General features: G+C 36.4%; 1 protein-coding gene across 1 annotated transcript in view; it reads left to right on the top strand.

Moving 5' to 3' along the window:
* LOC114663749 (dynein axonemal heavy chain 11) overlaps window positions 1-25943 on the top strand; it is a 341140-nt gene that overhangs the window by 185847 nt on the left and 129350 nt on the right. The window contains 9 exon segments of the mRNA XM_051936024.1: window positions 8957-9084; window positions 9356-9504; window positions 10265-10415; window positions 13849-13980; window positions 17852-17932; window positions 17934-18026; window positions 20103-20307; window positions 20503-20668; window positions 20879-20981. Coding sequence (XP_051791984.1) covers window positions 8957-9084; window positions 9356-9504; window positions 10265-10415; window positions 13849-13980; window positions 17852-17932; window positions 17934-18026; window positions 20103-20307; window positions 20503-20668; window positions 20879-20981 — 1208 coding nt within the window.

The raw sequence follows: 25943 nt of genomic DNA, 5'->3' as shown, positions 1-25943 counted from the left end.
GGGGTTTATTATTTAGGGAGAAAAAAAATCCAAACCTACATGGCCCTGTGTGAAAAAGTAATTGCCCCCTTGTTAAAAAATAACCTAACTGTGGTGTATCACACCTGAGTTCAATTTCCGTAGCCACCCCCAGGCCTGATTACTGCCACACCTGTTTCAATCAAGAAATCACTTAAATAGGAGCTGCCTGACACAGAGAAGTAGACCAAAAGCACCTGAAAAGATAGACATCATGCCAAGATCCAAAGAATTCAGGAACAAATGAGAACAGAAGTAATTGAGATCTATCAGTCTGGTAAAGGTTATAAAGCCATTTCTAAAGCTTTGGGACTCCAGCGAACCACAGTGAGAGCCATTATCCACAAATGGCAAAAACATGGAACAGTGGTGAACCTTCCCAGGAGTGGCCGGCCAACCAAAATTACCCCAAGAGCGCAGAGACGACTCATCCGAGAGGTCACAAAAGACCCCAGGACAACGTCTAAAGAACTGCAGGCCTCACTTGCCTCAATTAAGGTCAGTGTTCACGACTCCACCATAAGAAAGAGACTGGGCAAAAACGGTCTGCATGGCAGATTTCCAAGACGCAAACCACTGTTAAGCAAAAAGAACATTAGGGCTCGTCTCAATTTTGCTAAGAAACATCTCAATGATTGCCAAGACTTTTGGGAAAGTACCTTGTGGACTGATGAGTCAAAAGTTGAACTTTTTGGAAGGCAAATGTCCCGTTACATCTGGCGTAAAAGGAACACAGCATTTCAGAAAAAGAACATCATACCAACAGTAAAATATGGTGGTGGTAGTGTGATGGTCTGGGGTTGTTTTGCTGCTTCAGGACCTGGAAGGCTTGCTGTGATAGATGGAACCATGAATTTTACTGTCTACCAAAAAATCCTGAAGGAGAATGTCCGGCCATCTGTTCGTCAACTCAAGCTGAAGCGATCTTGGGTGCTGCAACAGGACAATGACCCAAAACACACCAGCAAATCCACCTCTGAATGGCTGAAGAAAAACAAAATGAAGACTTTGGAGTGGCCTAGTCAAAGTCCTGACCTGAATCCAATTGAGATGCTATGGCATGACCTTAAAAAGGCGGTTCATGCTAGAAAACCCTCAAATAAAGCTGAATTACAACAATTTTGCAAAGATGAGTGGGCCAAAATTCCTCCAGAGCGCTGTAAAAGACTCATTGCAAGTTATCGCAAACGCTTGATTGCAGTTATTGCTGCTAAGGGTGGCCCAACCAGTTATTAGGTTCAGGGGGCAATTACTTTTTCACACAGGGCCATGTAGGTTTGGATTTTTTTTTCTCCCTAAATAATAAAAACCATCATTTAAAAACTGCATTTTGTGTTTACTTGTGTTATATTTGACTAATGGGTTAAATGTGTTTGATGATCAGAAACATTTTGTGTGACAAACATGCAAAAGAATAAGAAATCAGGAAGGGGGCAAATAGTTTTTCACACCACTGTATATGTATATATATATATATATATATATATATATATATATATATATATATATGTATATATATATATATATGTATATATATATATGTATATATATATATATATGTATATATATATATATATATATATATATATATATACAGTATATATATATATATATATACAGTATATATATATATATATATATATACAGTATATATATATATATATATATATATATATATATATATATATATATACAGTATATATATATATATATATATACAGTATATATATATATATATATATATATATATATACAGTATATATATATATATATATATATATAATATATGCACATACAGTACACACATACAGTTAGGTCCATAAATATTTGGACAGAGACAACTTTTTTCTAATTTTGGTTCTGTACATTACCACAATGAATTTTAAATGAAACAACTCAGATGCAGTTGAAGTGCAGACTTTCAGCTTTAATTCAGTGGGGTGAACAAAACGATTGCATAAAAATGTGAGGCAACTAAAGCATTTTTTTAACACAGTCCCTTCATTTCAGGGGCTCAAAAGTAATTGGACAAATTAAATAACTGGAAATAAAATGTTCATTTCTAATACTTGGTTGAAAACCCTTTGCTGGCAATGACAGCCTGAAGTCTTGAACTCATGGACATCACCAGATGCTGGGTTTCCTCCTTTTTAATGCTCTGCCAGGCCTTTACTGCAGCGGCTTTCAGTTGCTGTTTGTTTGTGGGCCTTTCTGTCTGAAGTGTAGTCTTCAACAAGTGAAATGCATGCTCAATTGGGTTAAGATCAGGTGACTGACTTGGCCATTCAAGAATTTTCCACTTCTTTGCTTTAATAAACTCCTGGGCTGCTTTGGCTGTATGTTTTGGGTCATTGTCCATCTGTATCATGTGAAACGCCGCCCAATCAGTTTGACTGCATTTAGCTGGATTTGAGCAGACAGTATGTCTCTGAACACCTCAGAATTCATTCGGCTGCTTCTGTCCTGTGTCACATCATCAATAAACACTAGTGTTCCAGTGCCACTGGCAGCCATGCACGCCCAAGCCATCATACTTCCTCCACCATGTTTTACAGATGATGTGGTATGCTTTGGATAATGAGCTGTTCTTTTTTTTTTTTTTTTTTTATATTTTTATTTTATTAATTTTCATTGTAATCATTCCATACAAACAGATCCATTTATAACCCAACAAATTTGAAAACAAATCAAACCCCACCCCTGAGAAGGAGAGCTTAGCTAAAGGAAAATTTCTTTAAGCTTTTTAATAAGGCAACATTAGACAAAAGAAGGGGAGAAGTAAATATCTATATAAATAAGAGATGGAGAAGGGAGTTAAATACAATAATAGTTAATTCTCTTATTCTAAAATAATATTGATTAAATCCTGCCAAGTTTTGAAAAAATTTTGTACAGATCCTCTAACTGAAAATTTGATTTTTTCCAATTTCAAATAATATAAAACATCGGTTTTCCCACTGACTTATAAGAGGAGAATTAGGATTCTTCCAATTTAACAAAATAAGTCTGCGTGCCAAGAGTGTAGTGAATGCAATCACCGTTTGTTTGTCCTTCTCCAATTCAAGTCCATCTGGAAGGACACCAAACACAGCTGTTAGTGGGTTAGGAGGGATTGTGATACTAAGGCTGTCTGAGAGGCACTTAAAAATTTTTGTCCAAAATGATGTTAGTTTGGTGCAGGCCCAGAACATGTGACCCAGTGAGGCAGGAGCTTGGTTGCAGCGCTCGCAGGTTGGATCCTGGCCTGGAAACATTTTGGACAGTTTTAAGCGAGACAGATGAGCTCGATATATAATTTTTAGTTGAATAATTCTATGCTTTGCGCATATAGAACTCGAGTGAATTCTCTGCTTTGCTACCTTCCACTCCTTTTCTGATATATTGATTAAGAGATCTTCTTCCCAATGTCCTCTTGGATCTTTGAAAGGTAGGGACTCTAATAAGATTTTATATATTGCGGAAATAGTGTTTTTTTCCTCTGAATTGAGCAGTATTTTTTCCAGCATTGTGGAGGGTGCAAGGTGGGGGAAATCGGGCAATTTCTGTTTAACAAAATTTCTAATTTGAAGATAGTAAAAGAAATGTGTAGCTGGGAGGTTAAATTTTGAACGTAATTGTTCAAAAGATGTAAATATGTTGTCTATATAAAGATCTCTGAGCATTTTAATCCCAAAACTTTTCCAGGTATTAAAAACTGGATATACTTGCGAAGGTTGAAAGAGGTGGTTCCCTTGCAAAGGTGCCACTGATAAAAGATTTTCCATCTTAAAATGCTTCCTAATTTGGTTCCATATTCTGAGTGAGTAAAGCACAATTGGGTTATTAGTATATTTGCGATAACTTTCATTTATTGGAGAGCAGAGCAGGGAATATAAAGAAGTACTACAGGATTTTACTTCTATTGCAGACCAAGCCTGTGTATGTGCATTTATTTGTGTCCAGGTTTTTATGGCTTGTATGTTTGCTGCCCAGTAATAAAACTGAAAATTAGGTAAAGCCATGCCACCTTCTGCCTGAGGTCTTTGTAGGGTCGCTCTTCGGATACGTGGGTGTTTTGAGTTCCAAATGAATGAGGTTATTATTGAATCTAACTGTTTAAAAAACGATTTATTGATATATATTGAAATGTTTTGAAATAAAAAGAGAAGTTTAGGAAGGATATTCATCTTAACAATGTTAATTCTTCCGGCTAGAGTGAGATGAAGGGTTGACCATCTATGCAAGTCTTGCTTAATTTTTTCCATACAGACGCCAAAATTTTGTTGATAAAGAGCTTTATGTTTACTTGTGATATTTACCCCTAGGTATTTAAACTGATCTGCTATGGTAAAAGGTAGGGTGTCTAATTTAATATTATATGCTTGTGAGTTCACTGGAAAGAGTATACTTTTATTCAGATTAATTCTAAGACCAGATATCTTTTGAAATTCTGTTAGTGCTGTTAAAACAGCAGGGACAGTGTTTTCTGGGTCCGATATATATAAGACCATCTGCATATAGAGAAATTTTCTGTTCCAGTCCTTCTCTGACAATCCCCTTTATCTGATGAGAATTTCGGCAGTGAACCGCCAGTGGTTCAATAGCGATTGCAAACAACAGTGGCGACAAGGGACATCCTTGTCTGGTACCACGTTCTAGTTTAAAGTAGTCTGAGCAAATTTTATTAATACAAACTGAAGCTTCCGGACTGGTATACAGTAGTTTAATCCAAGCACAAATATTCGGGCCAAACCCAAATTTCTCCAATGCAGTGAAAAGGTAATTCCATTCGATCATGTCAAATGCCTTTTCTGCGTCTAATGATAGTAATATCTCTGGGGTGTTTGATTTTGCTGGTGAATATATAACATTAAACAAGCGTCGGAGATTTGAAGATAGATGTCGGCCTTTAATAAATCCAGTTTGATCTTGTGATATTACCGAGGGCAGCACTTTCTCCATCCTTCTAGCTAGGATTTTTGAGAGTATCTTAACATCATTATTCAGGAATGAAATCGGTCTATATGATGCACATTGTAACAAGTCCTTATTTTGTTTAGGAAAGGACGGTGATTAATGCTTGTCGAAATGTTTGAGGTAGTATTTGGTGGTCTTTAGCTTCTGTAAATGTTACCAATAAGAGTGGAGCTAGCTGAGTGGAGAATTTCTTATAAAACTCTACGGGGTAACCATCAGGGCCTGATGATTTCCCGCTTTGTAGTGACTTTATAGCGTCTAGTAATTCTGTTAGCGTTAGAGGTTTATCTAGTTCCTCAGCACTTAAAGCATCTATTTGTGGTATTTGTGAATTATCCAGAAATGCATTAGATTGCGTGTTGTCTTCTTTGGGCTCAGTGGAATATAAAGACATAGTAATCTCTAAATGTGTGCATTATTTTATTATGGTCGATGATTTCTTCTCCATTCTTGTTGGTGATTACTGGTATTGCATTGTGAACTTCTTGTTTATGAATTTGTTGAGCTAAAAGCTTATTAGCTTTTTCTCCGTGTTCATAGTAATGCTGTCTAGACTTATAAATAAGTTGTTCAGTTTCTTTAGTTGTTAAGATGTTAAGTTCTGTATGCAGGGCCTGCCTTTTCCTGTGAAGAGCTTCACTTGGACGCCTGGCTTGTTCTTCATCTATTCTAGTAATTTCATTTCTTAGCTCTGACACTTTCTTGGCTTCTAATTTATTTCTATGGGAAAGATATGAAATAATCTGGCCTCTTAGGAAGGCCTTTAGAGTTTCCCAGAGTGTTCCTGCAGAAACCTCTGTAGACGTGTTTGTCTCTAGGAAGAAGCTGATTTGTTTGGATATAAATTCTGTGCAGTTCTCGTCTGCCAATAAAAGAGGGTTAAGACGCCATCTGCGAGGTGAGTACGAGGGGCTTATTGATTTTAGCTCCAAGACTAGAGGGGCATGGTCAGAGATAGCAATTATGTCATATTTGCATGATTTAATTGTAGGCAGGAAATTATTATCTATAAAAAAAATAATCAATTCTTGAGTAGCTATAATGCACTGGTGAGTAGAATGAATATGTTCTTGAGTTTGGGTTAAGAAACCTCCAGGGGTCTGATAAGTTGTGATCATTTAAAAACTGTGTAATTATCTTTGCAGTATTAGATGTCGTCCCCCCTGTCACAGGAGTCCTATCTAAGAGTGGATTTAAAACACAATTAAAGTCCCCAGCCATTATAATTTTATGAGTGTTCACATTGGGAATGGATGCAAATAGATTTTGCATGAATTCCTTATCATCAACATTGGGTGCATAAACATTTATCAAAATCATTTTTACTGTTATATAAGTTGCCCATGACCATCACATATCTCCCTTCTGGGTCCGACACTACCTCTGATGCTACAAATGGAACTGTTCTATGTATGAGAATTCCCACCCCTCTAGTTTTCTTTATAAAGCTAGAATGGAACATTTGGCCAGTCCAGTCTTTTTGTAATCTGAACTGATCCTTGGTTAGTAAGTGGGTCTCCTGTAAAAATTACTATTTTAGCGTTTAAGCCTGTTAGGTGAGAGCATACTTTCTTTCTCTTTAATTCGTGATTCAGGCCTTTAACATTCCAGCTCACAAAGTTAACTGTCCCATCATGGAGACATTGATTCTGAGTTTTTAATGTCATGAGCTGTTCTACGCCTTCACCATACTTTTTTTCTTGCCATCATTCTGGTAGATGTTTATCTTGGTTTCATCTGTCCAAAGAATGTTTTTCCAGAAACTGTGCTGGCTTTTTTAGATGTTCTTTAGCAAAGTCCAATCTAGCCTTTCTTTTCTTGAGGCTTATGAGTGGCTTGCACCTTGCAGTGCACCCTCTGTATTTACTTTCATGCAGTCTTCTCTTTATGGTAGACTTGGATATCGATACGCCTACCCCCTGGAGAGTGTTGTTCACTTGGTTGGCTGTTGTGAAGGGGTTTCTCTTCAACATGGAAATGATTCTGCGATCATCCACCACTGTTGTCTTCCGTGGACATCCAGGTCTTTTTGCGTTGCTGAGTTCACCAGTGCTTGCTTTCTTTCTCAGGATGTACCAAACTGTAGATTTTGTCACTCGTAATATTGTAGAAATTTCTTGGATGGGTTTTTTCTGTTTTCGCAGCTTAAGGATGGCTTCTTTCACCTGCATGGCAAAATCTTCCTCATGCAAGCACTACACCTCAGATCAACTCCAGGCCTTTTATCTGCTTAATTGATAATGACATAACAACGGACTTGCCCACACCTGCCCATGAAATAGCCTTTGAGTCAATTGTCCAATTACTTTTGAGCCCCTGAAATGAAGGGATTGTGTTAAAAAAAATGCTTTAGTTGCCTCACATTTTTATGCAATCGTTTTGTTCACCCCACTGAAATAAAGCAGAAAGTCTGCACTTCAACTGCATCTGAGTTGTTTCATTTAAAATTCATTGTGGTAATGTACAGAACCAAAATTAGAAAAAAGTTATCTCTGTCCAAATATTTATGGACCTAACTGTAGATATATATTAATAATATAACAACAAACCCAAACAAAGAAAACTTCTGATTTGGATACTGGTCAGCTGATGCAGTCAATAACAAGATGATCAGACCTGTTTAGATATATGAGAGGCATTAACATTTGAGTACAGCAGATCCAGCTTGTTGTGTCCCCAAAAGGATTATGGTGTTACAAGTTTGTTCAGAATGACTCATCGTTAAAATCTTGAAGTGATAGTGAATCATTTCAGAGGACGAGTACAAAAAAAAAAAAATGTTGCAACCCTCTCCCTAGACAGTAATTTGGACAAATTCAGCCATGTATTTCAGAGACTGGATCACACGTATCAGTTTTAATTGTAATTTCTTGCATCTTATTTTTCATTCACACAAGTCTCCATTCCTTCTCCTGTTTTTTACACTTCATCTGATCTTATTAGATGGAACCCATTCAGTGTTAAATAGCACCTGAAACAGTAGTTTTAAGCTGGTTTGCTGCAGTAACAAAATTTGCTGTAAATCACCATGAGAACAGACCATTCCTTCAACTTAAAAAAACAATCGAACATACCTTGTTATATGGAGGTTGTTCAGTTTTGAATCCTTTTTACCTTATATTTAATCTTGCCCTGGATCTTCGCCCTCTCCATCCTCTGATGAGCTGCTCCTTCAATAAGTTGTGATATAGCACCTTTGGCAGTAGTGATCACAGTGCTACTAGCTGAGTGTGGGCATATTTAATATGTCCTGGTTTACATTTGTCAAAGGCTGTTACATATCCAGATGTTGTAGACATAAAGGTACCTTTAGATCCACTGTGCTAACCTTGTGACCTCTCAGGTTTGCAGCCCATCCAAAAAGGCATTTGCGATGGGTTGAAGCTTGTCTGCATATCTTTAATTGAATTCAAAATCCATTTTAAAAAATTGTAGTAACGAGTAACAAGAATGTGTGAAAAACAACAGATTTGCTGTGATCTCGGACATCTGGCAATGTTTTGTTGAGAACTGTGTTTTGAGTTACAACCCAGGGCAACATATTATTATTGATGAGCAACTGTTTCCAACGAAGGTCCGTTGCCCTTTCTTGTAATACATCTCAACCAAGGCTGACAAATTTGGCATAAAGTTTTGGATTGCGGCAGATATGGAGACAAAGTACATGTGTAATGCTACTCCTTATATAGGAAAAGATTCCAGTCTTCCCACAGTAAAAAGACTTTCCGAAATGTGTTGGAGAAAATTTGTTTGTTTTTCTTGTACAATTACAATAGAAAATAACAGAGACAGTAACACATAATCTCTCTCAAAAGTATTGTGGACACCTAAGCTATGATTTCCAACTGAAAAATGTGTATTTCTACACATCTGATTGGCTCCAGCAGACCCCCATGACCCTGTGTTAGGATATAGTGGGTTGGACAATGACTGACTGACTAAATGTTTCAATGTATTATATCAGAACTGCCTCTATTTTCAGGATTACTATCATGTCTAATGCGAGACCAAGCAAACATATTACATGATGGACCAAAGTGGATTGTGTTAGATGGAGATATAGATCCAATGTGGATTGAATCACTGAATACTGTAATGGATGACAATAAGGTTTGATGTCATTTTGTTATTGTTATTTCTTTATTAATACTTGCATTTGTTAAACCATGTTTCTGTTTTGTCAAAAAAATTCAAAGCTTGCAGTCATGTTATCTTTAGTATAAATTATATTACCTCTTAATGTACAGTAAGTATATTTCAAATTTTTTTCAACACAATGTGTAGTATTTATTCCAAAAATAATGTATTTAAAGTACTAATATATATATAAAAAATGTATGTATTTATTATGTAGATCATGATTTACCTCTTTATTTGACAGGTTCTGACACTAGCCAGTAATGAGCGTATTCCACTTACACCCACAATGAGACTTGTTTTTGAAATCAGTCATCTAAGAACAGCAACTCCAGCCACAGTGTCCAGAGCAGGAATTTTATATGTTAACCCACAAGACCTTGGGTGGAATCCGTAAGTGTTTAGAGAACAAAAGTGTTACGCATAATATTTCAGTTGAACACTTATACAATACTTTTAATTGAAACAGACTAACAGAACAAAAGGTAATAGTGCAAGGATTATGAAAACAGTATAAACAGTATAAAACCAGTAATTACTTCTTGATCACATTCATGTCATGAGTCTCTAAATGAAAGTGAGAGTTTAAAAAAAATCGGGCATTAAATGCAAACTCAGTAAACAAGGTCTTCTCTTCATGACAATTAAAAAAAAAGTCTATTTTGGGTATATTAATGTATTTAATAGGATTATTAGGGTGTATTAAAAGTATTAGGCAATTGTAGATTTTTGTGATCATGTTATCCATACTTTGAAACAGACACCGTAAGCAAAAATTACAGAACCCCTGTGAGTCCGTATTGTGGTATAATTATACTGTAGTTGTGCCTATAACCATATGGTTATGACACCTAGTTTAATGTGATCCATGCATCGTGGTTATCACAACATAGGAAAATCACTGACACTCCACAGTGTATACTGTATGTCTTTTGAGTCTACTATTAGAAAGTAGATTATGTAGGATATGTAGCCAGATTTTTGATGAGAAAGTCTGAAGGTGCATATTTCTTAAGAAATTAACATTTGCTTTAAAGTAGTGGCAATCCACTAATATTTTCTGTCATACTGTTATAAATAGTAGGTTGTAACTTTGTTTGGAAAAAAAAGAATTTTGTTTAATTTCTATAGTACTGTGTATTTATCTCTTCAGATATGTTGCAAGTTGGATTGATACAAGAAGCCAGCAGTCAGAAAAAGCCAATTTAACAATTCTGTTTGATAAGTATGTCCCTCCTTGTTTAGAGCAATTGAGGTGCAACTTCAAGACAATTACTCCAATTCCTGAAAGCAGCATGGTTCAGGTACATGCTAATGTTCTTTTTAAGGATTTAAAACACTAAATTGCTATCACTTTTATGCTGTCGCTGTACCTTCTACTGTATTCATGTTCTTTATATTTCAAAGTTATACTGCCTGCCTGATTTGTTTGTGGTATAGCCAGTGGTACAATGCCTTGTGATGGACTTTCATTGCCATTATATATTTTTTTTACTTTATTGTGCTGTATAACTATTGCAGCAGATTGTTCTTAGTTATAGAATTTTGAGCCACACGTAGTGCACAAACAAGCTGTGTGAAGTGGATGAATGTACTTGGTAACAGCAAGGTGGGATCAGCAGCAATGCCTGTAAGATGGTGGGCACATGTAAGAGGGATTTAGGGTGACTAGACCTTTTGTAAAGAGGGAACCAGAGGTTGTGTGAGGAGTAAAAAGATAATATAGCTGATCTGAAACTCTAACAGCAACATTGACTCTGAAACAAAACTCACTAATCTGGGGTGCTCTCTCTATTGCTTAAGAAGTTCACCACAGTAGAAGTTCCAAGTAAGAATGATAAAACCTACAAATCCTTAGCAGTCTGCGATGCAATGTAGATTTGGGCCAAGCAATGAAAATTCTTCAAATCTAATTTGAAGAATTCTGTGCACATAAAGGGAATGATCTTGGAATGTTATGATTGGAAGGAGCAATGTGTCTGATCTGAATTTGAGGGACATGTTATTTCATTTCATGCTAACCAGGGTATCTAGTATTAGAGCACCTTAGACTAAAGTTCAGTGATTGACTTTGTAGTTTGTATTTTTATAAATTGAATCATATAGTTGTAAGCTGATCATCACTCTTGGTGAACAGGTACAGATGAATGAGGTTTTGGCTGGGTACAGCTGAGGGATTCATCCTGGAAGTTTAAAGTGTCCTAGAAATACCAACCAGGTGTCTCAGCTCTGAAGGCTTTCTTCTGTATTCATAGAAAAGATGTGACTAAAAAGTGGTTTGTTTCTCCTATGGCAACAATACTTGGAAAATGGCAATGTAGGTGGATATGTCAAGTTAAAAAACAATTAAAAAATGTATGCTTGACAAAACATTCACGTGTGTTTGGAGACCTGAATAGCTGGTTTGAAAGTTGAAGCATTTTTAAATGTTCTGGTCAGAGATTTTATCAAAATTTTTTATTACATATTTTGTAACATTGAGTTATCTTCAGAAATAAGAGTTGATAATAGACTGTATTTACATGTATTAGTAGTGTACATAAAGCATGTTTTTAATACCATTTTACAATGTTATGTGACTTTAAGTGCTTTCATAAATAGCAGATTCCAACTCAAATGATGAAAAGGTTTATGTGCTCTTTTTGTCTTTTGGATGTGGAAGGCCGGTGGCTAATTATCGTTGAGAAGTCATATACATTTTTCAAAGAAGTACTTGATGAAGATTTAAAATTAGTGCTGAATTCTCAAGCTAAAATTGTTAGCTGCATTTGAACATGATAGATAGCAGGTCATTGTGTCTCTTTGCTGATAAATTATAGTGTCAGAGAAATATTAAATAATTTTAATTATTAGATAATGCAGCCAAGAGGTTGCTTTAGTTCAATGGAAACAATGAATACACTTTTAGTCACAGTAGCATACTTTCATTCATTTCATAAATTAAGTTGCTTTTATTTTTTACTTTTAAGGACATGAATAACAACATCTTGTGTGACTTCAGCATAGTGTAATACTCAGTCCCAACTTCACCTACCTGACCCCATGCCATGTCCTGCAGTAAAGTATACTTGCTTCAGCCCTCACAACAGCATTTGTGTTACTGTTTTGCTGTCAAGGGTGGTTGTCACAGCAAATTTTCTTAAGGAATAAGGACAGACAGGCAGAAATGGCTATCACAGTAGGGTACTTTTTGCATAATATACAAACATGCCTATAAAGGAATCATTCCACTTAATTTTAGTTGAAAAGTAATAATAATAATAATAATTCTTTGCATTTATATAGCACTTTTCTCACTACTCAAAGCGCTCAGCAATTGCAGGTTAAGGGCCTTGCTCAAGGGCCCAACAGAGCAGAGTCAGTATTAGTAACTATGGCAGTGGGCAAAGTAAAGGAGCATGTTTGAGAATAGTTTAGAGAATCTTTTGAGTGATCTTAAGGGCTCTTGAGAGAGCCTGAGAATTTTACCGGGAAGTGGAAAAAAACATTTAGGGAAATTCCTGAACCTGATGGACATAACTTCCTAATAAAAGCTAATATTAGAAGAATCTATTAAGGTTGAATCTATTATTGCGATTAAAGTTACTATGGTCATTCAAAAGCTCCACAGTTGCAAAACTGGTGAGATAACATGAGGTCTATCTGTAAATATGCAAGGTACTGGATTCTGTGTTTTGGATGTTGTTGGGAAATCATTTTTAAAGATTCTTTTTTAATGCAGGACCTGTACCACAGAACAGTGGATTTAGGCATTGGACCTTTTAGGGCCAGAGACTGTGTTCTTTTAATTAAATGATTGTACTAAGCAGCCTGTAATGCTGAAAAGTCTGAAGCTATTACAATGAAAATCACTTTTAAATCTGAGGTCTTAATTCTTTTCTGCAAGAGAAAGAAGCTGTCCCAGATGAAAGAGATGACGTACGTTAATGTTTTAGTCATATATCAGATTAAAGAAAAGTTAGATTAACCATCATACTGCTGCATTGGTGTAAGTACTGTACCATGGCTGGAGAAAAGTGGTCTATTTTCCTAACCCAACATATGGTTGTAAACTTTGAGTAGATACCAAAATAATGATGTCATGAACTAAAACAGCTAAAATACAGTTTTGCCACATGGCTATGGTGCTCAGTTTTTGTGACCGGGTGATTTGCTAAACATTTTGAAGGACATCAAAGTAGTGCTGCTGCGGTGCTAGAGTGAGAGAGGCTAGTTCAGCTGGTTTTGGCATCTATTTTCCTGCTTTAAGTGTGGTAATATAGCAACTGTGGGAAAGTGAATTTTTATACTTTGAATTGAAAGTAGGTTAAATGAATTTCAATTGAGGTATTTTACAGATTACGTAGATTAGAATTATTTACAGATTAGATAGAAAGGTGAGTCATAGGGCATCGGTTTCAGGTTAGTTCCCTTTCTAAAGCTAGGGGCCATGACACAAAGACAAGTTTTGGAAAAAGCTTATTGTATCACATCTTTTTTACAAACTATAAAAATCATAAAGGATTTTGTGCAGTGGTTTATTTGACAATTAATTATTAAAAAAACATATCAGCAAATTTTACTTATCAACCTAAGACAATTATTGACTCACTGATGCCAAATATGTTCTTCTTTGTTAGCAAGTTTTATTTATATTCATACAAAAAAGTTTCTGGATATAAATATAATTAAAAATGAATTGCATATCCTATCAGAAATATCGTGTTCCTTATTTATTTATTTATTTATTTTTTGCAGACTCTTTGTTTTTTGTTGGATTGTCTCTTAACTCCAGAGAATGTTCCCTCTGACTCACCTCGGGAACTCTATGAGCTTTATTTTGTCTTTGCCTGCATTTGGGCTTTTGGTGGTTCTGTATATCAAGATCATGTAAGTCTTGTTAAGTTTTAAGATAATATGTTATAAAAATTACCAAGACTGTAATAATTATTTATTGGACCTATAGTACAATTTACTGTATATACCACTTTATAATGCTAAAGCTACTATCAGTAATTTCTTAAATGCATCTAATATCAAATTCATCCCAGATCACTTAAAGGGAAACCAAAAAAATAACATTTTGTAAAAACCATGTTGAACAGCAGAATATAAAAATCAGTTAATTAACTAATAGTTAAGGAGTAATTATTGAAAATACAAGGATGATATTTCTAATCCAGTTACAAGTTTCTGTTTTACTTTTCTCCAACATATACTTTATTTGGTGCAATGTATTAATCCCCCAGGGGAAATTGTCTTTTCACATGACCTTTGGAGGTCTTTAATTGGTTATAATGAAAATATATTTCTACTGTTGTTTTCTTCTCCTGAAAAAGTGCTGCTTAAAGATTGATTGAAAAGTATGAAAGCTTTTCACATTTCTGTAGTTTATTTTCAATAGATCTGTTGAAAAAATAAGCTTTATTTCTATAATGAAAACTAAACCCATTCTTTGTGTTTGAAAGATAAAATTACAGTTTATATTTCTTACTAAGAATAACTAGAAATCAGTTTTAATCTAGGGGCAAAGATGACAACATTTTCAAATCTATTTTTAGTTTTTACAGAATATGTAAACATTTTTCCTGAATCATTGAAATACTGTTATAGAATTTATTTGATAATTTGCTTACCCATTTGTTCTATTGCACTGTTGTTGAGGGCTAAAGCCTATCACAACAGTGTCAGGTGAAAAGGAGTAATCTATCCTTGATAGTGTGTTTGCGCATCCTAGAAATTACCTACTCTCAGTGAAGTGGAAAATGAAGCATACCCTTTTTCAGTTCTATTGATTTCTTTATCAAGAAATAACTAAAAGTCATCATGTTCTTACCATTTCTTATATTAAATAAATTTAACCTCAGGTGACAAAACATTTTGCTTTGTTATTGACTTCTTGCTGAAAGAATGTGAGTATATGCACAGAAGGATGTGCACTAGCAATGATTTTTACAATGATTAAGTTAAGTGGTCTTTCTAACAAAACAGATTATTAAAATTATGAAATATATAGAAATGTATTTTTCCTCTGACATTCTAAGTGCTTGTAATGTATTTTACTAAATTAATACACTTTTTTATCACACTGTGCTTTCTGGTTATTTTAAAGAACATTAATTTTGTCATTAAAGGTCTCTTTCTCTACACCAGTCTCTCTTTCAATCACCTTGTGCCAGTAACATCTTTCTTTTTAATTGAAATCAATTCCATGTGGAATGGACAAGTGGTTTGGAACGGAAATTACTGTCAGAGTAGATGAGAGGGAGACACAGACTCATGCAGTTGCTTGAAAGGCTCCTATGCTGTCTTCCTCACTACACTGTGCTACCTAAAAAAGACAAGAACATTAAGACGGTGCACAAGATGAAATACATTAACATTACATATACTTATTTAATACTTAATTGAGCTCCTTTCCAAAGTACCCTGTATTCAACTCCTATGTCTCTTACACCACCTGTTTAAATTAACAAACACTATTGACGACATTTTCATTTGTAAACTTGTTAGTGTTAGTCCACACCAAGGTTATTATAGTTTTGCCTTTTTATATTAGTTTTTATTTCTATATTTTTTCTGACCTTACTTGGAAATTCAGTTTAGTTTTAGTTTTCCCTCATCATGTATTTTTAGTTTTAGTTTTGTTTTTATTTCACAAAGACATTTCTATTTTATTTTTATATATATTAGTTTCAGTTTTAGTAATTATGGCATGGAGCGCCTACAGAGTTAGTTTTGTGTCACAATCAGACAGAACTGTACACTTAACAGATTTGGATACGAGTTTAATGTTAGTGGAAGCTTACTACACTACATGGTTTACTATCTGGTTTTGTTTTTGTCTAATAAAAACAAGCATAATCAAAACTAGACACTGAATATGAACAATTTTACACAATTTTATAATTTTTAAAATATGTTCTCATGAAAATCACAGGGGCTTAGGAAGAACATGGCTCTTAGACTTGAATGAGTATGCAGACCCCACCTAGCTGTATTGAGGGAAACAAAGAACAACAAGCATGTAGTGTCAAGGTTAGGGGCAGTGAGTCTTGAATAGACCACCATAAAGGACAGTAAACCCATAATGAGCAGAGCAAGAGCAGGTAATAGGAGTACGGACAGGCATAAAACAACAGAGACAGAGTCTGAAATTAAGAACAACATATACATTATCTAAACCTGTTTATCCAGAGTAGGATTGCAGGAAATCTGGAGTCTACCCCAGCAGGCTTGTATGCAAGGCAGGAAAAATCCCTAGTGTGCTATTTAATATGTATGATAAGGCTGATGTTAAGAGCAAAAAGAATTGTTTATTATTTCAACTATCTATTTTAAGAGAGAGAGAAAAACATTGAAAAAAGGGAGACAAATATTTTAAAATATAATTCTGCTAATAGATTACTTTCACAATATCAGGTATTTTGAGTTGTGAATAGGAACTAAAAAAGATAAATTAATAAATATGGAACAAATACAAAAACACATTAGTATGTTTAGTTTTTCATCACTTGTCAGACTCTCTACCTTTGTTTGTATCGCTTCGTTGTTAAACGATGTTTTTAAAGCAAAAGTGATTGATCAGCAACACTATGCTGATCTTGTATGATGACCTAGTCAGCCTCTTGATCAGTGCCGTTTTATTTTCAAAAACCGGAAGTGCTCTCCCCTTGACTTTCTTGTATACTCAGATATGGGGATGGATGTTTGAGGAGTAAACCGCAAGACAATGATTATATTTTTATATTATGTACATTAAGGAACCATCAACAACAAATCCAATTAATAATATATTGGAACAATTATTATAAAAGTAAAGTTGAATAAATCGGACTCTGCAGCTGTATAAATAATAAAAAAAAAAAATCTAGTATGTATTTAGGTAAAGTACCACTTCCGGGTGATGGATTTGGCCCAAAAGTTAATACAGATCTGTAATTGTGGTGTAACAACCACATGCCGAATTTCATCCATCTATCTAGTTGCGTTTTTGAGTTATAGTGTTTATACACACACACACACACAATTCCAAACAACAGTATTGTTGGACACTGGTTAGTCTATAATGTCAAGATTCATCAAAATATTGAGGTCGAATTTTTTCATGATTACTGTACTTTCTCTATACTTTGTATATAACAAAGTAAAAACGATTTCTCCTGTGCGAAGTGGCAGGTGAATTGCTGTCAACAGAAAGCAGACACCTGGGAAATAAACTGAAATGTTACTCACTCGTGATTTTTCTGTCCATATGGTAAACGTTTTGTTGACCAGCACATTCTGATTTCAGCCGTTCGAATTACATCTTGATATACAATAAGCGCAAAGAAAGGCGGCACGCAAATCGCTTTCTATTTCACACGCTTTACGCACCTGCACTCAGCTTGCTCTGTCACCGCAAATGCTGTGTGAACAGCTGCCCTCCTTCACCAGCCTTCGTTCACTGGATGAATACGTGCGGGCGGCTTGTGGTGGATGACTTTCTGTTTTAGAGTTAAAACTTACAAGGGTTAAAGACTAACGGCAAGAATATTCATTCAAAAACGAAAACTAAAAATATTTTAGTAAATTATTATTTTATTTCAGTTAGACTATCTAGTTACTATATATGAAAGACTATCATATAGGCTTTCAATATACTTTGTTTATGGGGTGTAAAGATAACAATATGTATGCATATTGAATGGTACCTTTTTAAGCAATGTTTAGAAGTTATGTATGGTATATTGAAAGAGTTTTTTTTTTCTTTCTTTTTAAGCTTATTGATTACCGAGTGGAATTCAGTAAATGGTGGCTTAAGGAGATGAAAACTGTCAAGATTCCAGCCCAGGGAACTGTTTTTTGACTATTACCTTGACTCAAAAACTAGAAAGTTTTTACACTGGAATGATAAAGTGCCTGTGTTTGACATGGAACCAGACATACCTTTACAGGTGTAGCTAAGTTCAAGAGCTTGTTTTTGCCAGTTAATTTATCAGCACCTTTCTAATTTGTAAGATTTTCTATAGGTTATCAGTTTTTCTTTAAATGTACATATTTTCTTCTCCTAGATTTAAATACCTAAGTACTTGTTGGTAAATCCTTTAAACAGTTATGATTTTTTTCATTTTGGGGACCATTTTTAAAATTTATTTCAAACCTGCAGGGAACCAGACCCTATCCTAGGAGCTTATGGCCCATAATATAAACTGATCTTAGATGAGGCATCATTTGGTTGCAAGCACATAAAAACACAAGACCACATTTATTCATACAGGGACAATTTTTCATATCTCTTGGATGTAGGAGAAAAAGAGAATACCTGATGAAAACCTAACCAAACATAAGCCCAAAAAAGTTCTATCAAAGTCCCCTGGCTAAAGATAATCCTATCTAGGAATTAACATTCAAAGTATATTTGTCTGTCCTGTTAAGAAAATTATGGCAGGGAATTATTTAATTCTCAAATTAATAAAGAAATGTTGAAAATAACAAATTGGGAAGTACCTTCTTTTAGAAGAATAATCAACATTTGCAGAATGGTCAATATGTGAGGCAGTTAATGAGTCACAACATACGGCTATAGTGCATTCATTCTTTGTGCTCTGTCTCTTCATTTGACTTAGCTCAGTATTATCCTTTCTTGGTGCAATATTGATGTGCCATGTTGATATACTAACTTTTTAAACTCATAATTTGTGTTTTTCTTACATTTAAGAACACATTTTCTCATACTGTAATTGTATTAATAGATGGAAAATTTCCCACATTCTCTAAATATATCTTTACACTGCTTGCACTGAAACTCTGCTTGATACGATTGATTCAAAACACAGATAGATAAATAGCTTTTTCCAAGCTTGCCAGGGGCTTAGTGGTTCTAACCTGGTATTGACGACCCCATTCCTAAAAATATCCATTCATCCATCCATTTTCCAGCCCGCTGAATCTGAACACAGGGTCACGGGGGTCTGCTGGAGCCAATCCCAGCCAACACGGGGCACAAGGCAGGAACCAATCCCGGGCAGGGTGCTAACCCACCGCAGGACACGCACAAACACACCCACACACCAAGCACACACTAGGGCCAATTTAGAATCGCCAATCCACCCTAACCTGCATGTCTCTGGACTGTGGGAGGAAACCGGAGTGCCCGGAGGAAACCCACGCAGACACCGGGAGAACATGCAAACTCCACGCAGGGAGGACCCGGGAAGCGAACCCAGGTCCCCAGGTCTCTGAACTGCGAGGCAGCAGTGCTACCCACTGCGCCACCGTGCCGCCATTCCTAAAAATATCCATCCATCCATCCATTTTCCAACCCGCTGAATCCGAACACAGGGTCACGGGGGTCTGCTGGAGCCAATCCCAGCCAACACAGGGCACAAGGCAGGAAACAATCCTGGGCAGGGTGCCAACCCACCGCAGGACACACACAAACACACCCACACACCAAGCACACACTAGGGCCAATTTAGAATCGCCAATCCACCTAACCTGCATGTCTTTGGACTGTGGGAGGAAACCGGAGCGCCCGGAGGATTCCTAAAAATATGTTTAATAGAAATTAAAAAGCCCAAATGAAGCTGTGATTTTTGCTTTGCTCCTTTTCAGGACTTAATCTATACAATTATTGACAAGGTATAATGAAATTTACACATGTAATTCATTGAACACCATAATTATTCATATTTATAAACAGTTGTGGTGTCTACAGAATTTTTTTATTATGTGATGTTTGTATTGAATTGTATATTATTAAATTGTTTTATTCTATGATTTAACAGTGGTAAGGAGCATTACACCTTTGATATCTTAAACATTGGCAAGAAGCCACATAAATGTTTTAGTCAATTTGTAAATATCCATCTATCCATTTTCTAGCCCATGTAATTCAATTAGGTGTTGGGAGTACTAAATACCCTTGATGTTCATGTATTGTCACATGTTTATATTTTAGTCATTTTGTTAATTTAAATTTGACTTTCCTCCACCTAACACAACCATAAATTTGTGCATTTTAATTCCAGGGGGTGTTTGTGCACACTTCTGAAACAACCTGTCACAGGTTCTTCATGGATTTGCTTTTGGATAAAGGCAAGCCAGTAATGCTGGTGGGCAGTGCAGGGGTTGGAAAAACTGCATTGGTTACAGACAAAATAGCAGAACTTTCTGATGATTACATAGTATCAAAAGTACCTTTTAACTATTACACAACATCTTCAATGTTGCAAAGTAAGTATAGTTCACCTAGTTCAACTAGAATGTATTTGTAATGACTTTTATCTTTTCTTCATTAAAAACGATCAATATGAATTTAACTTAGCAAACTAAATTATTTAAATATTTATATATATTTAATTATACTTAGCATCATGTTCTCATGACATTTGTTTAGTGACATTTGTTATATGTTATTTTTTCTAACAGAGGTACTTGAAAAACCCCTAGAAAAGAAAGCTGGTCGGAATTATGGCCCACCAGGAAATAAAAAGCTTATTTACTTTGTTGATGACCTTAACATGCCTGCAGTTGACACATATGGAACAGTTCAACCTCATACTCTAATTCGGCAACATCTAGACTGCAAGCACTGGTAGGTATTGTGTAAATTGTTTGAATATCTTATATGTAGTATGATTTTCTGATTATCATCTTATACCTAATTGCTTTCAGTTTAAAATAAATCATTAAAATATGCATTGTGATACAGCCTATTCTAATGTTGCATACATGCATTTATTTATTTTACTGGTATTTCTCATGTCATACTGTAAGTACATCTTTCTATGCATTTCTTTCCAAGGTATGACAGACAAAAGTTAAGCCTTAAAGAAATTCACAATTGTCAATATGTTGCTTGCATGAATCCAGCAGCTGGAAGCTTCACAATCAATACTCGGCTACAGGTATTTTTTTATATTGTCAATGTGTATTATAGTTGATTTTAGTTTATTATATAATGATATACTGTACCTAAATATGGTGCAAAAAAGTAAGAACTTTGTTATTCAAAATTTCCCAAAGTCATCTTTTTGGTAAAAAAATACAATAAAAACACAAATCTAATATATAAACAAAATATGTACTATAAGCTATAAAGTCATGATTTTATATACATTGTATATAAAATATCCATAGATATGTATATAGATATAGATATTGTGATGTGTGAGTCACTGTCTTGCACCCCAAAACACGAGGCTGAGTCCAAGTATTTTAGCAAAACCAGCTTTATTCAGCTTGAAACAGGAACAGCACGGTTATTGTAGCAGGATCTACCACTCTCCTATACACAAACACAGCAACCAGGCAGGGTTGTGGCCAGGTTAGTAGCCAAGTAATACTGTTCCTTGCATTTATAATGTTCCTTGCATCACCCATCAACGACAGGTGCTGTGGCTGTGGTTGGCTGTGGTTTTCCTGGCGATGGATAAGCTGTCTTCCACAGATGCGGCGATCACACTTCGGGACACTGTTCAGCGTGTCGTCCCGTTGGGGGGGGGGGGGGGGAGAGTCCCAAAACAGTTTAGAAACCTCACAATATACAATAGATACTGTATATAGACAGACGTTTGTAATAAGTTTACATATTCTAATAATGTATTTTTTTTTCACTATGGGACTAATATTTTGATATAATTATATGCATTGCCATGTAACAATGTTAATGACTATTCCTCATGCTATCTTTTCTGGAAAAAAAGGTTTATGATATTTTAAGTAGTTTCTTACTCAATTTGATAATTCTGATATGATAGTTTCAATGGAAACCTAAACTCTTTAAGTTTAAAACATCCATCCATCATCCAACCCGCTATTATCCTAACTACCAATATAGACGTTATCTACACTGAGCCTTGTTTAGTTTAACTTGTGAGGAGTGGTCTGTGGTGCTGTGCTGATTTTAAATAAATAATCGTGCTCTGAAAGGTGCAGGTCACATATCGGGAGTGGGTGTATGCAAGTGCGTTTTGCTCCGTGTTTAAGTCGGGCGTAGGCTGATCATGCCGCACACATGTGCATAGAAGGGTAGATCAGTTAAGTGCTTCATTGGGGCCATAGAGAAGACAGCTCCTTGCACCTGCACCCAATTAGGTAGTAAAATTAAAAGTTGTCTTGCATGGGAACAATGGAGGAGAGAGGACAGATGAGACAGAATGGGAGTGGTTAAAGCTTAGAGAGAACTGCAGAAGTGGGAGAACACACAGGTGCAAAAAAGGAAGAAGCCGGTGGATGAGAATGTGAGCCCAGGGGTCAAGCATGTGGCTGGTGCTCGATGGGGCTGTAGGAGCTAGGGACTCCCATTCAAAGCCGTGATGGTAGATGTAGTAGAGGTTTGGCGGCACAGACATCCATAGATCATCATGGGATTTGCAGCAGGGACACTAGCCAGAATTGAAGGTTGTCTGTATTCTGCACCTGCTGGTTGATGTCTCTGCACAATGCGAGGTCTGAATAGGATAAGCTTGAGAGATGTTGGTTGTAAAGGGATGCATCTGGGCTCAGGATTTTAGAGGACTGCTTCTTGCTGTTTTTAACCTCATTTTATGGATATTTATGTGGATTACTTTTAACCTTCACCATCACAGACTTTTTATGGATTATTTATTTATTTATTTATTGATAAAGATTTTTGATCACTGCACTTTTGAACACTTTTTGTTTGACTTTAAAAGCACTTGGCATTTTTTTTTTTGCACCTTCCCCTTGCCTTTTGTGGTGTCCTTGTTTGCTTTGCTCATCCCTCAGAAACGTTATTGGAGGTGGAGGATTCAAATGGCTTCTGGATGGAATTGGAAATGTGGAGCTGACCCACACCGTCACATTTGGTGGTGACCATGGGATGTTCTGGCTATGGGGAGTGAACACTGGACAAAGGAACCTCAAGCGGGATAGGTGCCTGCCTTTTAAAGAACCCACAATACTCAAGTCCAGAAGAGAATATTTTAAGAACTGAAGTTTTTAATGGACTTATTTATTGATCGTTTTAATCATCATTTTAACACTAGAATTACCAGAGCCTACGAAAAAACTTGTAGATCCGGCCCACCTTAAATCCCATCGCACCTCTCCGTTAGCGTCTTTTGTCCTGTAAATGTGCCGATAAAGACAAGCAGCGAGCAGGCTGCTATTCCATCCCCCCACCACCACAGACAGTGCACAAAGTTCTTCCAGCTCATGCCTTGATTATCTGGGAAAGAAGTGCTGAAGTTTTAGAGTGGAAATAATAGATCGTTATTTGGAACAAATGCATTTCATGTGTGTTCCATTTCTACAATAATCTGTGTAAACACATTGTTAAAACAGAAACGTTTTTCATATTTATGTAGTAAATGACAAAATGTTGGCATAAACTATATAATGTGTGAAGCCTGAAGTCCAAAGATCAAATAAACACTTTCACAAAAGGTTCAAGGGTAAGACAACAGCTTCTGTGGCGTAGCGGTAAGATTTGCTGACTTGTAATCAAGAGTTCCTGGATCGATCCCGACTGACTCCTATATTTGCCGTTTTCAGTAGTAAGCTTCTCTTATTGTTAATATTATACAGTACACGCATACATTCGGTGTACATTTATAATACTTGTAAAAGTTACTGTTTTTTTTTTTTCTTCACTTTTATTCTCTCGGTCACGATCATGATACATACTACCGCCCCCACAGGGATCTGACGCTGTTAGTTTTTATTTGAAACTGGGAATAACTGTAGATGTGAGTGGTGTTTTGAGGCAATGGAACTGGACATTCTCTGATCTGGATGGATAAAAGCTGACACACATACTGGTGAGTCTGCCTTCTTTGTATCTCACCATCACTTGATTTTGTTTTACTCAGTTTTATTGAGTGTTCCTGCTCACGCTGAATTAGTATGCACCTTATGGTCTATGAAAAACAGAGACATAGATATATATGATATTTGGAATTATTCATTTTATGACCTGCGTAGTACATTTCGGAAAGCATTGTGGCACGGACGCAACATTATTCATATTATTCATATTCATTCACATAACATCTTGCGGTTATAATCAGTGACTGTGTGTTTTTTTTCCCCGATCTTGCCAGTCTCCATGTTGCTGAATGGTGCTGTTTCTTTTGTACTCCAGGACATGCAGAGGAAAGAATAGTAGGCTACAGAGAGGTCAGTTTAGCGCTATATGCAATCATCAAATTCAAATGTTAACAGTTCACGCACACACGCAAGGACTGTCCTTTCTACATTTATGACATGTGTACCTGTTGCAATGTACACACTTCTCTCTCAAAAGAAGCTTACTACTGAAAACAGCAAATATAGGAGTCAGTCGGGATCGATCCGGGAACTCTTGATTACAAGTCAGCAGATCTTACCGCTACACCACAGAAGCTGTTGTCTTACCCTTGAACCTTTTGTGAAAGTGCTTATTTGATCTTTGGACTTGAGGCTTCACACATTATATAGTTTATGCCAACATTTTGTCATTTACTACTAAAATATGAAAAAGTTTCTGTTTTAACAATGTGTTTACACAGATTATTGTAGAAACAGAACACACATGAAATGCATTTGTTCCAAATAGCAATCTATTATTTCCACTCTAAAATTCCAGCACTTCTTTCCCAGATAATCAAGGCATGAGCTGGGAGAACTTTGTGCACTGTCTGCGGTGGTGGGGGGATGGAATAGCAGGCTGCTTGCTACTTGTCATTATCGGCACATTTACAGGACAAAAGACGCTGACGGAGAGGTGCAATGGGATTTAAGGTGGGCTGGATCTACGAGTTTTTCCGTAGGCTCTGGTAATTCTAGTGTTAAAGTTCGTTTCTTTTAATATGTTATTTTTATGAAGGGATCTTGGGTTTTCATTTTAAGGGGTCTGTTTTAGTGCTTTTATTATGTATTTGGGTTTGTGCAGTGTAGGGATACGCCGCAGACCCATGCCACTTGTTGCACTGGGTTAGGTGAGGCATGGAGCCTTCCCATGCAACTAGAGGCTTTAAGTGGGGAGAGGTGTGTGGTAAAGTGAGGTCCGCGGCTGGTGGGCAAATTATAAATAAGAAATTGCTGCTGTTGCTTCTTTGGGTGGGGGTGTGGTAGTGGGACAAGTACAGTTCCCATGTGCGATGCAGGATCGCCTGCCACCCTAATTGGCTCTGGGAGCTGCTTATTGCTGCAGCTGTGCAACATCCCTGTTATAAAATGGACAAGCAAAAGAATGGAAGTTAAAGAAAGGAAAAAGAAAGGCAGGGGTGAGAGAGCACAGGCGTGAGGAAAGGAAACAGACGGACAGGGAATGGAGCCCCAGAAAGGAGCGTGTGTGGCCAGCGCTTAGGAGAGGGCTAAGGGATCGCTTCTGCAGAGCCATCTGGTAGCAGGAGTGACTGTTATGTTCATGAATGTGCTGTCATGGGGAGGTGCCAACAAAGTGTCATTTGTGAGAGGACAGCGTGCACTTTCACCAGGTGGAGCCAGGAAAGCTAGCGGTAGGTACAGAGCGGAGCAGGGCTCGGTGGCTCCCCAGAGAACACCAGAGGGACATGGGCGGGGATTAAAGGTTGTCTGCGTTTGATGGTGAACTTCTTTTAGGTCTGTAAGGTCTGAAAAGGTATGAGACAAGGAGAAGTCGCTTTTAAATGGCCACTGACATTCAGATAGATACTGTAGATAGATAGATACTTTATTAATCTCAAGGGGAAATTCACATACTCCAGCAGCAGCATACTGATACAAAAAAACAATATTAAATTAAAGAGTAACAAAAATGCAGGTAAAAACAGACAATAACTTTGAATTATGTTAATGTTTACTCCCCCGGGTGGAATTGAAGAGTTTGGGGGAGGAATGATCTCCTCAGTCTGTCAGTGGAGCAGGACAGTAACAGCAGTCTG

This window comes from Erpetoichthys calabaricus, chromosome 13 (genome assembly GCF_900747795.2).
Source record: "Erpetoichthys calabaricus chromosome 13, fErpCal1.3, whole genome shotgun sequence".
In the NCBI taxonomy this organism is placed as follows: domain Eukaryota; kingdom Metazoa; phylum Chordata; class Cladistia; order Polypteriformes; family Polypteridae; genus Erpetoichthys; species Erpetoichthys calabaricus.
This window is presented reverse-complemented; position numbering and strand designations above follow the sequence as displayed.